At 46.7% G+C, this 12997-nt stretch overlaps 1 protein-coding gene across 1 annotated transcript; it reads left to right on the forward strand.

The window, feature by feature from the left end:
* The first annotated feature begins 6238 nt into the window (after positions 1-6238).
* On the forward strand, positions 6239-9572 carry LOC141917777 (uncharacterized). The gene is made up of 3 exons (XM_074811281.1): positions 6239-6874; positions 8131-8570; positions 9346-9572. Exons 1-2 carry the CDS (start codon positions 6449-6451, stop codon positions 8266-8268), a joined length of 564 nt encoding a protein of 187 aa, XP_074667382.1. The 5' UTR covers positions 6239-6448; the 3' UTR covers positions 8269-8570; positions 9346-9572.
* The last annotated feature ends 3425 nt before the right edge of the window (positions 9573-12997 follow it).

Raw genomic sequence — 12997 nt, forward strand, 5'->3', positions numbered from 1 at the left:
ACCCTTCACCAGCTTCACTGCCCTTCTCTGGACACGCTCGAGTAATTCAATGTCCTTTTTGTAGTGAGGGGCCCAAAACTGAACACAGTCATCGAGGTGCGGCCTCACCAGTGCTGAGTACAGGGGTAAGATCCCTTCCCTGTCCCTGCTGGCCACGCTATTTCTGATACAAGCCAGGATACCATTGGCCTTCTTGGCCACCTGGGGACACTGCTGGCTCATGTTCAGCCGGGTATCAGTCAACACCCCCAGGTCCCTCTCTGACTGGCAGCTCTCCAGCCACTCCTCCCCAAGCCTGTAGCGCTGCTAGGGGGTTGTTGTGGCCGAAGTGCAGCACCTGGCATTTGGACTTATTAAAACTCCTCCAGTTGGCCTTAGCCCATCGCTCCAGCCTGTCCAGATCTCTCTGCAGAGCCTCCCTACCCTCGAGCATATCAACACTCCCACCCAACTTGGTGTCGTCCGCAAACTTACTGAGGGTGCACTCGATCCCCTCGTCTAGATCATCAATAAAGATGTTAAACAGGAGTGGCCCCAAAACAAAGCCCTGGGGGACACCATTCGTGACCGGCCACCAACTGGATTTAACTCCGTTCACCACAACTCTTTGGGCCCAGCCATCCAGCCAGTTTTTTACCTAGCGAAACGTCTGCCCATCCAAGCCACGAGCAGCCAGTTTCGCCAGGAGAATGCTGTGGGAAACCGTGTCAAAGGCCTTACTGAAGTTAAGGTAAACAACTGTACTGGGTCTGGCTGAGCTGGAATTGGTTTTCCCCTATAGCAGCCCTCATGGTGCTGTGTTTTGTGTTGGGAGCTGGCAGGGTGTTGATAGCACACTGCTGTTGTGGCTACTGCTGAGTAGTGCTTACACAGCACCAAGGCTCTTTCCGACATTTTCCCCCCCACAGTGGGACGGGGTGGGCAAGATCTTGGGAGGGGACACAACCAGGACAGCTGACCCGAACTGACCAAAGGGATATTCCAGACCATATGACGTCTGCTCAGTATAAAGCTGGGAGAAAGGAGGAAGGGGGTGGGGTCACCCTTGGTCCTCCAAGGCAACCACTACGCGTATCGGAGCCCTGCTTCCTGAGAAGGCCCGACATCGCCTGTTAATGGGAAGTAGAGAATAAATCTGTTTTCTTTTTTTTTGCTTCCGCGCGTGGACCTTTGCTTCGCTTTGCTTATATTAAAACTGCTTTTGTTTTACCCACAAGGGTTGTTTTTTTTTCTATCTTATTTTCTTTCCCCTCTTTGCCCTGTTGAGAAAAAAAGGGGAAGGGGGGGAAGTGATAGAGCGACTTGGTGGGTACCTGGCATTTAGCCAAGGTCAAACCACCACAACAACATCCACAGCCTTTCCCTTATCCAATAAGCAGGTCGCCCTGTCACAGAAGGTGATCAGGTTTGTCAAGCAGGACCTGCCTTTCATAAACCCATGCTGACTTGGCCTGATCATCTGCTTGTCCCGCATGTGTTCTGTGATGGCACTAAGGATGATCTGCTCCATCAGCTTCCTGGGCACCGACGTCAAGCTGACGGGCTTGTAATTTCCCAGATCAGCCTGCCGACCCTTCTTATATATGGGTGTCACATTGGCCAATTTCCAATCTCTCGGGACCTCCCCGGTCAGCCAAGACTGCTGGGAAATGATGGAAAGCGGCTTGGCGAGCACCCCAGCCAGCTCCTTCAGCACCCTCGGGTGTATCCCCTCCGGTCCCGTAGACTTGTGTGTGTCTATGTGATGCAGTAGGTCACTGACTATCTCCTCCTGGAATGCAGAGGGGTCCTTCTCCCAGTCTCTATCTTCTGGCTGAGGAGGCTGGATTCCCTCAGTACAACTAGTCTTGTTATTAAGACTGAGGCAAAGAAGGCATTAAGCACCTCAGCCTTTTCCTCGTCACTTGTTACCATGTTTCCCTCTACGTCTAGCAGGGGATGGAGGCTCTCCCTGGTCTTTCTTTTGCTGTTGATGTACTTATAGAAACATTTCTTGTTGTCCTTGATTGCTGAAGCCAGATTAATTTCTAGCTGGGCTTTAGACCTCCTGATTTCCACCCTGCATAGCCTCAGAGCATCTTTGTAATCATTGTGAGTGGCTAGCCCCTTCTTCCAAAGGCCGTAAAGTCTCCTTTTCTCCCTGAGTTGCAGCCAAAGCTCCCTGTTTAGCCAGGGTTGTCTTCTCTGTCGCTGGCTTCTCTTACAGCACCTGGGGACAGCCTGCTCCTGTGCCATTAACACTTCCCTCTTAAAGAGTGTCCAGCCTTCCTGGACCCCTATACCCTTCAGGACTGTCTCCCAAGGGATTCTGTCAAGCAGGTGCCTAAACAAGTCAAAGTCAGCCCTTTGGAAGTCCAGGATGGCAGTTCTGCTGCCCCCTCTCCTGGCCTCTCTAAGAATGGAGAACTCTATTATTTCATGATCACTGTGGCCTAGTCAGCCTCCAACCAGCACATCATCCACCAGTCCTTCTCTGTTCACAAAGAGGAGGTCCAGCAGGGCACCTTCTCTGGTCGGTTCACTCAGCAGCTGTGTCAGGAAGTTCTCTCCCACACATTCCAGAAATCTCCGGGACTGGTCCCGCTCTGCTGTGTTGTATTTCCAGCAGATGTCTGGGAAGTTAAAGTCTCCCACAAGAACAAGGGCAAGCGATCGTGAGATTTCTCCTAAGTGCCTACAGAATATTTCATCCACCTCTCTGTCCTGGGTGGGTGTCCTATAGTAGACTCCTATTATAACATCTGCCCTGTTGGCCTTCCCCCTGATTCTAACGCAAAGACACTCCACCCTATCTTCACTACACTTGTACTCAAAGCAATCATAACAGTCCCTAACTATGGGAGACCTTGGCTGGTCCGAGGGATCAGAATGTAAGTTTGATATTGACCTTGAGCAGATAACCGTGTACCCTTAAGAGGCTTGAAAGTCCCGAGAAGAGCTGAGTAAACAAGATTAAGGAACTACCAGACCGGAACTGCCTGACCGCAAGGAAAGGAAGGTTATCGAGGTTGCAACAGAGAAGAGGTCATCCAATCATGAACTGTTAGTCTCTAATTAAACCAATCATATATGGACACATACTCTTAATAAAGTTATAAAAAGGCTTGTTAGAACAATAAAGTAGCCATTTTGCACAATTCGGTGTTTGTCGTGTCCATCTCAACAGCGACAAATGGTGACCCCGACGTGATCCCAACACCGAGGAAATAAATAACTGCGGCGGGAAGAGCCGCGGAGACGGAGCCCAGTCAAGCGTAGCGGCGGGGAGAGCTGCATAGTCCGGACAACCTTGTGAAATATGACACTGTGCAGGTGAGCAGCTGGGAACAAAGCGATGGGAGCTAGCCTCTCTAAGGAGGAGGGTATGATTATGTCAATGGGGAAGTTGCTGCTTTAGCGCAGGGGAGTCAAAGTGGATGACGTAGTGCTCCGAAAAATGTTGCTGTGTGTAAGAGTCGGTCAGAAGATCAGCATTGTCTCAACATTGTCATCAGGGACATGGACAGTGAAGTACCCGACAACGGCCTGTTTGGAGCGCAGTTGCCGATCCCTGGAGTGGAATGTGGTGCAAAGGCTCCTGAATGCAGAAGTGTGTGGCACAGCCAGTGCTGTGCTGTTCTCCTGAGTACTGACCCGTGTGGTGCAGGCCGTGCAGTGCTGTTCTTCGGTGCCTGAGCCATGTAGTACAAAGAGTGCTGTGCTATTGTTCGGTACCTGGGCCTAGCCGGAGCTGTTAGAGATAATTGCATAGCCACTGTCAAAAAAGATGGATCGCAACTGTTGCCATAACATCGATGAAGAAATCATGAACCTTAGACGAACTTTGCTGCATTATAATACCAAAACACACCTCCTGCTTGAAGGTTACCCGCCTCCAAGACTGACCACACCTCGGACACTCTCCCCTGCGCATGCGCAATGGCCTTGCTCGAGAAGGGCGGAGATATGATAATTGAATTATGAGAAGGGCGGAGACCCCTGATGCAGAGGTGGAGCAAGGTGTGTTACTAAACTTAACTTTACTTTTCTCCTTTCTTTCATCCATCTCTAACTATCGTGTGCCGCTTCACAGGCAACACAATAAAGTTTCACTGTTTGATTACTGCTATCCCCTTTGGTGTTGGTCACCTTAATTTTGCACTTTCAAGATAGTAGCAAATGAACCATCACAAGTCCACCGAGTGGACCGTGACACTGTGGAGCAAAAAGCAAGGATATGAAGCTAGCACTGCCACTGCATTTAGTGTGAGCAAATGGGAAGAATTGGGACAGAAATTGCTTGAGAGTGCTTCTCAGGGTAATAAGACTGCGACCGACCTCCTTACACCCTGGAGGTTGTTAAAAGAGACTTTAAAGGACTTTAAGGCAGAGAAAGAAAGCTCAAGGGAAACCCCTCATAATCCAGGGGCATCCACGGTCCAGGTCTCAGCAGCGAAAGGTCAAGATATGAACCTAGTGAGGGGAGCCCGTCCTAAACGTAGACCGCGGTTGAGGGCGAGGGGATTGTATGAGGACTCTGATGAGGAAGCACAAGATGACTTGTTTCCTCCAGGAAGACCAAATGAGCAGAAAGCCCCTCAGGCAGCCCCCCCTTTGCCTCCCGTCGTGGAGCCCTCTGCTCCACCCTTCCCTCAGAACGCACCACCTCCCTCTGATGAAGAAAATGAAAAAAACCCTTGTGGTGTCTACCAACCCCTTTTTGTATCCCACACCATTGAAGAGACTGGAGACATCAGTCACATTGGGAAGGACTTCATTTTTCTGCTATTAAAGAACTACAGAAAAGCATTAATGAGGACGGACTTAAAAACTCACAACAGGTATACTGGAGGCAATCGCTCATGGCTGTACTCAGCATTCGCACCCCCCCACCTGCAAGCACAGAGTTGGCAGCGGTGGCCCCGGGCCTCGCCGAGGCGCACGCCCCCCCCTTCCCCCGCCGCGGAGCAACTGCCTGCGGCCAGTCTAGCACCGCGCCCCCGGCGTGCGTCCATCCATCCCGTCCCCCCCCCCCCGAACACCAAAAGCGGCAGTTTTTACAGAAGGTGCTGACACTGTGATGCGGTGTCCCTTGTTCATTCTAAAAAGACACTTTAAATCTTTCTGATGGTCAGTGCACTAGAAGCCCTGATTTTAAAACAAAGAAGGGGGATTTTGGATACACTGCATAATCAACTGGCAATGGCTTTATATACTCGTAATAGTGTTTTGATGTTTGTAGTATTTGTCATTTTATGTTGTGTGAGTAATAAGTGTAAGGGGCCCCTTTGTATGATTGTTTTGCCTGTGTGAGACGCAGCCCAGCTGCAGCTGTGGAGTGTGGAGTTCTCTGTAATTTAGTCGATATCGATCAGGTGTGGATCTGTGGTAAATGGCAAATGGCTTATGGTATAGGATTTATGCTTTTGGCTTGGATTTATGACTTTTATGATTTAGCAATTGTTGTAATTTTCCTAAACAGAAATCATTTTGCTTTGATTAGTAAAATCTGTATTGTGTATTCAACTTTCTTTGTTTAGCAACATTAAGAATTAAGAACCCAAGTGTTTAACCTTATTAGAAACTCCCTTGGTTTTCCCCCTTGAGTGGTGGCCAGGCTCTGGGTGGAACCCAACAGGAGGATGAAATCAGATGTTTCTGCTCAAAGAAAATTGCCAGTTATTTTGGCCTGTTGATTTAGAGGCTGGACCTGCTTGCAGTGACTTTGGATGCCTCACCTACGGATGGATGCATCGCGTAGGATTTCCACCTTGCAAGGAAAGGTACTCCAAATCCTCGCTGCAACCAGGGTTCCCCAGCAATTGCGGATCTGAATGTTAGTACCCCATTAAGTAAGTGTGCTATTCTGTATCTTCCTTGTTTTGTAATACTTAGTCATATGCTTTAATTATTAGCAGTGGAACCAGACAAGGGCCAAAAGAACCATTTCTGCCATTTGTGGAGAAATTACAAGCAGCCATAGAGAAACAGGTCTATGATGCCAATTTAAGATTGACTTTAACAACACAGCTAGGGATAATGCTAATGAAGATTGTAGAAAGATAATTGAGGCATTGCCAGGGGATCCAACCCTGGAAGCCATGGTTACTGCTTGTGCTAAGTTTGGGTCAGTGGAACATAAGATGGCAGCCTTAGCCAGTGCTATGGCAGCTTTCCGAGTAAAAGATCAAAAATGTTATCACTGCGGTCACACAGGACATTTAAAAGCCAATTGTCCTGAGAAGAAAGGGATAAAAACATCTGGTCCCATAGTAACGCCTTGTCACCGATGCAGAAAAATAGGACATTTTGTGAAACAGTGTAAATCTAGATACCATATTAATGGACAACTATTGTCGGGAAACGGGAAGTCGAGCACGAAGGGACGCGCGCCGACACAAGTATTCCCTTCAATGGCCCTGCAATTTCCATCAAGCCTATCCTCTGCGAACGACTCGCAGGACAAACCATGGGGGCAGCAGGAATGGATGTATCCACCGCTGAGCAAGTAACTATATCATCGCATTCTGTGCAAAAGGTGCCCCTTGCGGCGCATGGACCAATTGGCAGAGGTCTGAGTGCATTGTTAATAGGACGTTCAAGTGCGACCTTACAAGGTATCAATGTACATGTTGGTGTTATTGATGCTGATTATACTGGACAGATAAGTGCTATGGTTTCTACTCCAACGCCACCCTTGACAATTCCAAAAGATACTCGTATTGCTCAGCTTGTCCCTTTTAAGAGTTGTGTTCCCAGGTCACATCCAACAGAGCGTGGAGATGGTGGATTTGGATCTACTGGCGTCCCTCAAGTCATGTGGACACAAAACATCTCAGACAAACGGCCTCAAATGACTTGCATCCTCGCAATGGATGGCGCCACCCCCTCACAGGTGAAGGTATCTGGGCTATTAGACACAGGGGCTGATGTTACCATAGTCTCCCAACTCCATTGGCCTCAGAGTTGGCCCATTGTTATGATGGACACTGGGGTATTGGGGCTGGGAGGCGTGACCCAAAGCTTAATGGTGGCTAAACCTGTAACAATTTGGAATCCTGAAGGACAGGTTGCCACAGTACAACCATATGTTACTGCTGCCCCTCTGAATTTATGGGGAAGAGATGTCCTGGGAGCACGGGGTGTGAGGATTACAACGGATTTTTAACAGGGGCCACCGTGCTTGAGGGCGTACAACAACCTACCCTGACTTTAACATGGCTGACTGATACACCTATTTGGGTAAATCAGTGGCCCCTCAACCCAGAGAAGTTAGACGCCCTGCAGGACTTGGTAAAAGAACAACTACAGGCTGGTCATATTGAACCCTCTCACAGTCCCTGGAATACACCTGTGTTTGTAATAAAAAAGAAATCAGGAAAATGGCGATTGTTACATGATTTACGACAAATGGGCACATTGCAACCAGGACTGCCATCACCTACTATGATCCCAGCAAGGTGAAATATCTTAATTGTGGATCTGAAAGACTGTGGGTTTTTTTTTTTACCATTCCATTAGCAGAACAAGATAAAAACAAATTTGCTTTTTCGGTTCCTGTCATCAACCACACAGAGCCCATGAAACGCTATCAGTGGAAAGTGTTACCTCAAGGCATGAAAAATTCTCCCACAACTTGTCAATGGTTTGTAGCTCAGGCACTCTCAGGGCTGCGAGAACAATACCCTGATTCTTATTGTTATCACTATATGGATGATATTCTTCTTGCAGTATCTGACCCGACCCAGTTGGATGACATGGAACGATCAGCATTATGTCATCTTAAACAATATGGGTTGGTTATGGCTCCAGAAAAGGTTCAACGTAAAAGTCCTTGGTTATACCCAGGTGCAAAAATATTGGATCAGACTGTAGCTCCACAGCCAGTAACGCTGAATAGGGAAGTAAAAATTCTCAATGACATCCAAAAGCTGTTGGGAGCAATTAATTGGGTTAGGCCCTGTTTAGGATTGACATCTTCTCAATTGAGCCCCCTAATGGAATTATTGAAAGGGGATTCTGATATTTGTGCCCCGAGACGGTTAACCAAGGAAGCACATCAGGTACTCGATGAGGTAGAAAAAGCAATACAGAACAAATATGTTTATCGCCTGGAACTAACAGAAGTTGTGCAAGTTTTTGTTTTAACAGATCCCACGATTCCGTATGCATTACTTTGTCAATGGAATGAAACCTGGGCGGATCCTTTACATGTGCTGGAATGGACGTTTTTACCCTATCAATTCAAAAAGACAGCACCTGGTATTTTTGAATTGGTGGCTCACTTGATAATTAAAACACGGACCCGTTGCCTTGAACTTGTGGGACGGGATCCAGCAACCATTGTTATTCCAATTCAAGCTGAATATTTTGAGTGGTGCCTAGCAAATAACATGGTACTGCAATCCGCATTGGCAGATTTTCAAGGACAAATAAAATATCACCTCCGCAGCCACCCAGTGTTGAAACTGGTGCGCAAAATTTCGATTGGGAACAAACGGCTACATTCCAGGAAGCCAGTGGAGGGGTTAACTGTGTCTACAGATGGATCAGGAAAAACAGGAAAGGCAGCTGTAAATGGTTTGTGAATGGTGAGTGGCACAATATTGTCACAGAACACAGTTTCTACATGGATGGGGGATTCAACATATTACTGGCATCCCACATTCCCCTACAGGACAGGCAATTGTTGAATGTTCCCATGGTACCCTAAAACGCCTGCTTCAAAAACAAAAAGGGGGAATGGAAGGGGAGCCCCCAGAGGCCCGGTTGGCAAAGGCCATTTATGTATTAAACTTTTTAACCATGCCCGAGCAAGGGTTGGTCCCTCCCATTGAGAGACATTTTGCCTCTTTTTCTTCAACTCAGGAGGTACGAGGAACTGCCTTGGTGCGTGTTAAGGATTTACAGACGGGGCAATGGTCTCAGCCTTATAACCTAATCACTTGGGGCAGGGTTATGCTTGTGTCTCCACAGAACATGGGCCACGTTGGTACCCTGCCCATTGTATTCGGCCTGTTATGGCTTGTTGACTGATGTTGATAGTGTTAGGCATGCTACATTACAAGATAGAGCCACAATAGATTTTTTGTTAATTGCCCAAGGACATGGTTGTGAAGACTTTGAGGGAATGTGTTGTATGAATTTGTCAGATCACTCGGAATCAATACATAAAATTATCCAACTTCTGAAAGAAGGAGTGAAGAAGTTACAGGCAAATGATGGATGGGACTGATTGAATAACTTGTTTAAAGGATGGGGACTATCAGGGTGGTTGTTATCTTTGATAAAAACTGGGTTGTTGCTTTTGTTTGTCATTGTAGTTGTGTTATTAATGTTGCCATGTCTTGTGTCTCTGTTGCAAAGGGCCCTGCAGCGGACGGCACAGGCCATTTTTGTAGCAGAAATACAAAAAGGGGGAATTATGGGAGACCTCGGCTGTTCCGAGGGATTAGAATGTAAGTTTGATATTGACCTTGAGCAGATAACCGTGTACCCTTAAGAGGCTTGAAAGTCCCGAGAAGAGCTGAGTAAACAAGAGTAAGGAACTACCAGACTGGAACTGCCTGACCGCAAGGAAAGGAAGGTTATCGAGGTTGCAACAGAGAAGAGGTCATCCAATCATGAACTGTTAGTCTCTAATTAAACCAATCATATATGGACACATACTCTTAATAAAGTTATAAAAAGGCTTGTTAGAAGAATACAGTAGCCATTTTGCACAATTTGGTGTTTGTCGTGTCCGTCTCAACAGCGACACCTAACATAATACAGTGCCACCCCACCGCCTCTCCTTCCTTGTCTATCCCTCCTAAAGAGCTTGTAGCCATCAATTGGCACACTCCAGTCATGGGAGACATCCCACAATGTTTCTGTAATAGCCACGACATCATAATTTTCCTGTTTCATCATGGCTTCAAGCTCCTCCTGTTTGTTACACATGCTGTGTGCATTGGTATACATGCACTTCAGATGGGCTGATGTTTTGCCCCCTTCCCCCTTCAAATCTAGTTTAAATCTCTGTCAATGAGCTCAGCTAACTCCTGCCCCAAGATCCTCTTCCCCCTCTGGGACAGGTGCATCCCATCTAATGCCAAAAGGTCTGGTGTCCTGTATACCAACTCATGACTGATAAATCTGAATCCCTGACAGTAACACCAGTCTTGGAGCCACAAGTTCATCTGTTGAGTTCTCCTGTATTCTTCTTCATCCATCCCCACAACTGAAGGGATGGAGGAGAACACAGTTTGTGCCCCTGACCCCTTAACCAGTTACCCCAAGGCCCTGAAATCTCTCTTCATTGATTTAGGACTTCTGGTAATGTTGTCACTACCTACCTGAAAAAACAAGAAAGTGTAGTAGTCCTTGGGTCTGCCATTGTTGCCCTGGGTAATTTCCTTTCCCTATCCACCCCGGGTTGAGTCTTCAGTCCTGTTTTAGTATTATTTTGTAAACAAATTTCACGTTGCTGTGTCACCTGCTTGATGGTGGTATATAGATTTTGGGCAACTATACCTTGATTTAGATACTTATATAATGCCCCTACACCCCAATGGGATTTTCTGTGTTCTGTCATTACTATAGCCCATAATAATGCAGATGGTACTGTTATTTTACCTTGAGGAGTCTTTGCCCACTTGTCATCTTCTCTGCTTCCCCCTGGATCTTCAATAAGTCTTTGATCCTCCCTAGAATATTGAGCCTTACAATCAATTTGTATTTTACCGTCTGGAACCAAAGACTGCACTTCTACTTCACCTTCCTCAGCCACTCTTTTGGCCTCACGATCTGCCATAGCGTTGTCAAGTTCATGGATGGAGTTTCCTTTTTGGTGAGCCTTACAATGCATTACAGCCACCTTTTCAGGTAGTTGCACTGCTTCCAGGAGTTTGAGGATTTCTTCGGCATGCTTTATATGTTTTCCCTGTGCAGACAAGAGTCTTCTTTCTTTCCACAGTGCCCCATGAGCATGGACCACTCTGAAACCGTATTTAGAGTCCGTCCATATATTAATTTTCATACCCTTGGCCATTTCCAGTGCCCGAGTTAAAGCTATTTTTTCTGCCTTTTGTGATGAGGTATTTGGAGGAAGGTCTTTAGACTCTATTACCTGATATTCGGTGGTTACCACGTATCCTGCCTTGCAGATACCTTGTCGGACAAAATTGCTTCCATCTGTATACCAGGATTCATCAGCTTCCTCTAATGGCTCCTCTTTGAGGTCTGTCTGGAATAGACTGCTTCAATCATTTCCAGGCAGTCGTGTGTCACAGGTTCTCCTGTGGTTCCACTGAGAAAAGAAGCTGGGTTGACAATATTAGTAACTTCTATTTTTATATCATCCTGTTCCACTAGGAGGGCTTGGTATTTCAGGTACCTTTGGGGTGAAATCCAGTGTCCTCCTTTCATGTTGAGTACTGCAGACACTGTGTGGGATACTAGTACTGTGATTTTCTGGCCTAGTGTGAATTTCCGTGCTTCCTGGATATTTAAAACTACTGTTGCAACTAGGCCATCCTTTGCTTACTTCATCAAGTTGTTTAGAGAAGTATGCTACTGGTCTTCTATCTGGTCCCAAATTTTGGGCCAGGACCCCTAGGGCTATTCCCTGTTTCTCGTGGGAGAATAACCAGAAAGGCTTCGTGATGTCTGGTAAACCCAAAGCAGGGGATCCATCAGCTTCCTTTTCAGCTGACGGAATGCTCTGTCCACCTCTCCATTCCAAGTGAGGGTTTTTGGATTTGGTTTTAAAAGTTCATAAAGGGGTTTTACCATGAGTCCATAGTTATATATCCACAGGCGACACTATCCGGTCATTCCTAGGAACGTGCGGAGCTCTTTAGCTGTCTGTGGCCGAGGGGTCTGACAGATGGCCTCCTTCCTTGCAGTCCCTAGGGTCTGTTGACCAGCCATGACCTCGTATCCAAGGTAAGTTACTTGCTGCTGAGCTACTTGAGCTTTCTGTGGAGAGACTCGATAACCATTAAGTCCCCAAAAAATTAATATATCATCTACATACTGCAGAACTTCCCCAATTCGTTGTGGACTCTCCCATTGCTTCAGGTCTTTAGCTAGTTGGTTTCCAAAAAGAGTGGGGCTATTTTTAAATCCCTGGGGTAGCACAGTCCATGTTAATTGCGTCTTCCTTCTGGATTCCGGGTTTTCCCATTCAAATGCAAACAATAACTGACTTTCGGAGCTCAAAGGCAAGCAAAAGAAGGCGTCTTTTATGTCCAGCACAGTAAACCAAGCCAATTCAGGTACTCATCTGACCAATAGTGTATATGGGTTCGCTACAACAGGGTGCAGATCTCCTCCTATATACTCTCCTCCCTATATACTCTCCATGCTACATCCAACAAGGTCTCCAAATTCCTACTCTTTGGAAGTTTCAGCTTCTGCAACTTCTTTCAAATGTCATGTGCTGATTGCCCTATAAATAATGACACTAACTGTTGTATTCCCACCTCTGATCCTGGCTCTAATGGTGTGTGTCGCCTCATGGTATCCCACAGCTTATCCAGGTATTCTGATGGAGTATCTTTAGGTCCCTATTGAACGGTATATAGGGCCGAACAGTCAATTGCTTTCGGTATAGCCTGTTCCATGCCCCTTACAATCCAATCTCTATATGTATTTAGCAATTCAATATGGGCTCCTCTGTTGGGGTCCCAACGTGGGTCCTGTAAGGGGAAGTGATCTTTTATATCTCTTCCTGTACTTTTGAGGTGATCAGTAGCCAGATCCTGGACTGGTTTTAATATTAATTGTTTTTCCGTTTCTGTCATGTAATCCAATAATAATTGTATATCACTCTAATCTGGATCATGTTGTTTTATTAGAAACTGGAAATGCTTGGTCACCCCAACAGAGTCGCTTTGATACCCCTTTGCTACACTTTTCCAAGTTTCGAGATCGAAGGAAGTGAACGGGACTTTTATTCTGACAGGGCCCCCATCCGGCCCTACAGCCTCTCTCAAAGGAGCCAGCACCACTGCTGGTTTCTCCCGTCTCCGTC

Source organism: Strix aluco, chromosome W, assembly GCF_031877795.1.
Source record: "Strix aluco isolate bStrAlu1 chromosome W, bStrAlu1.hap1, whole genome shotgun sequence".
NCBI classification, from domain to species: Eukaryota; Metazoa; Chordata; class Aves; order Strigiformes; family Strigidae; genus Strix; species Strix aluco.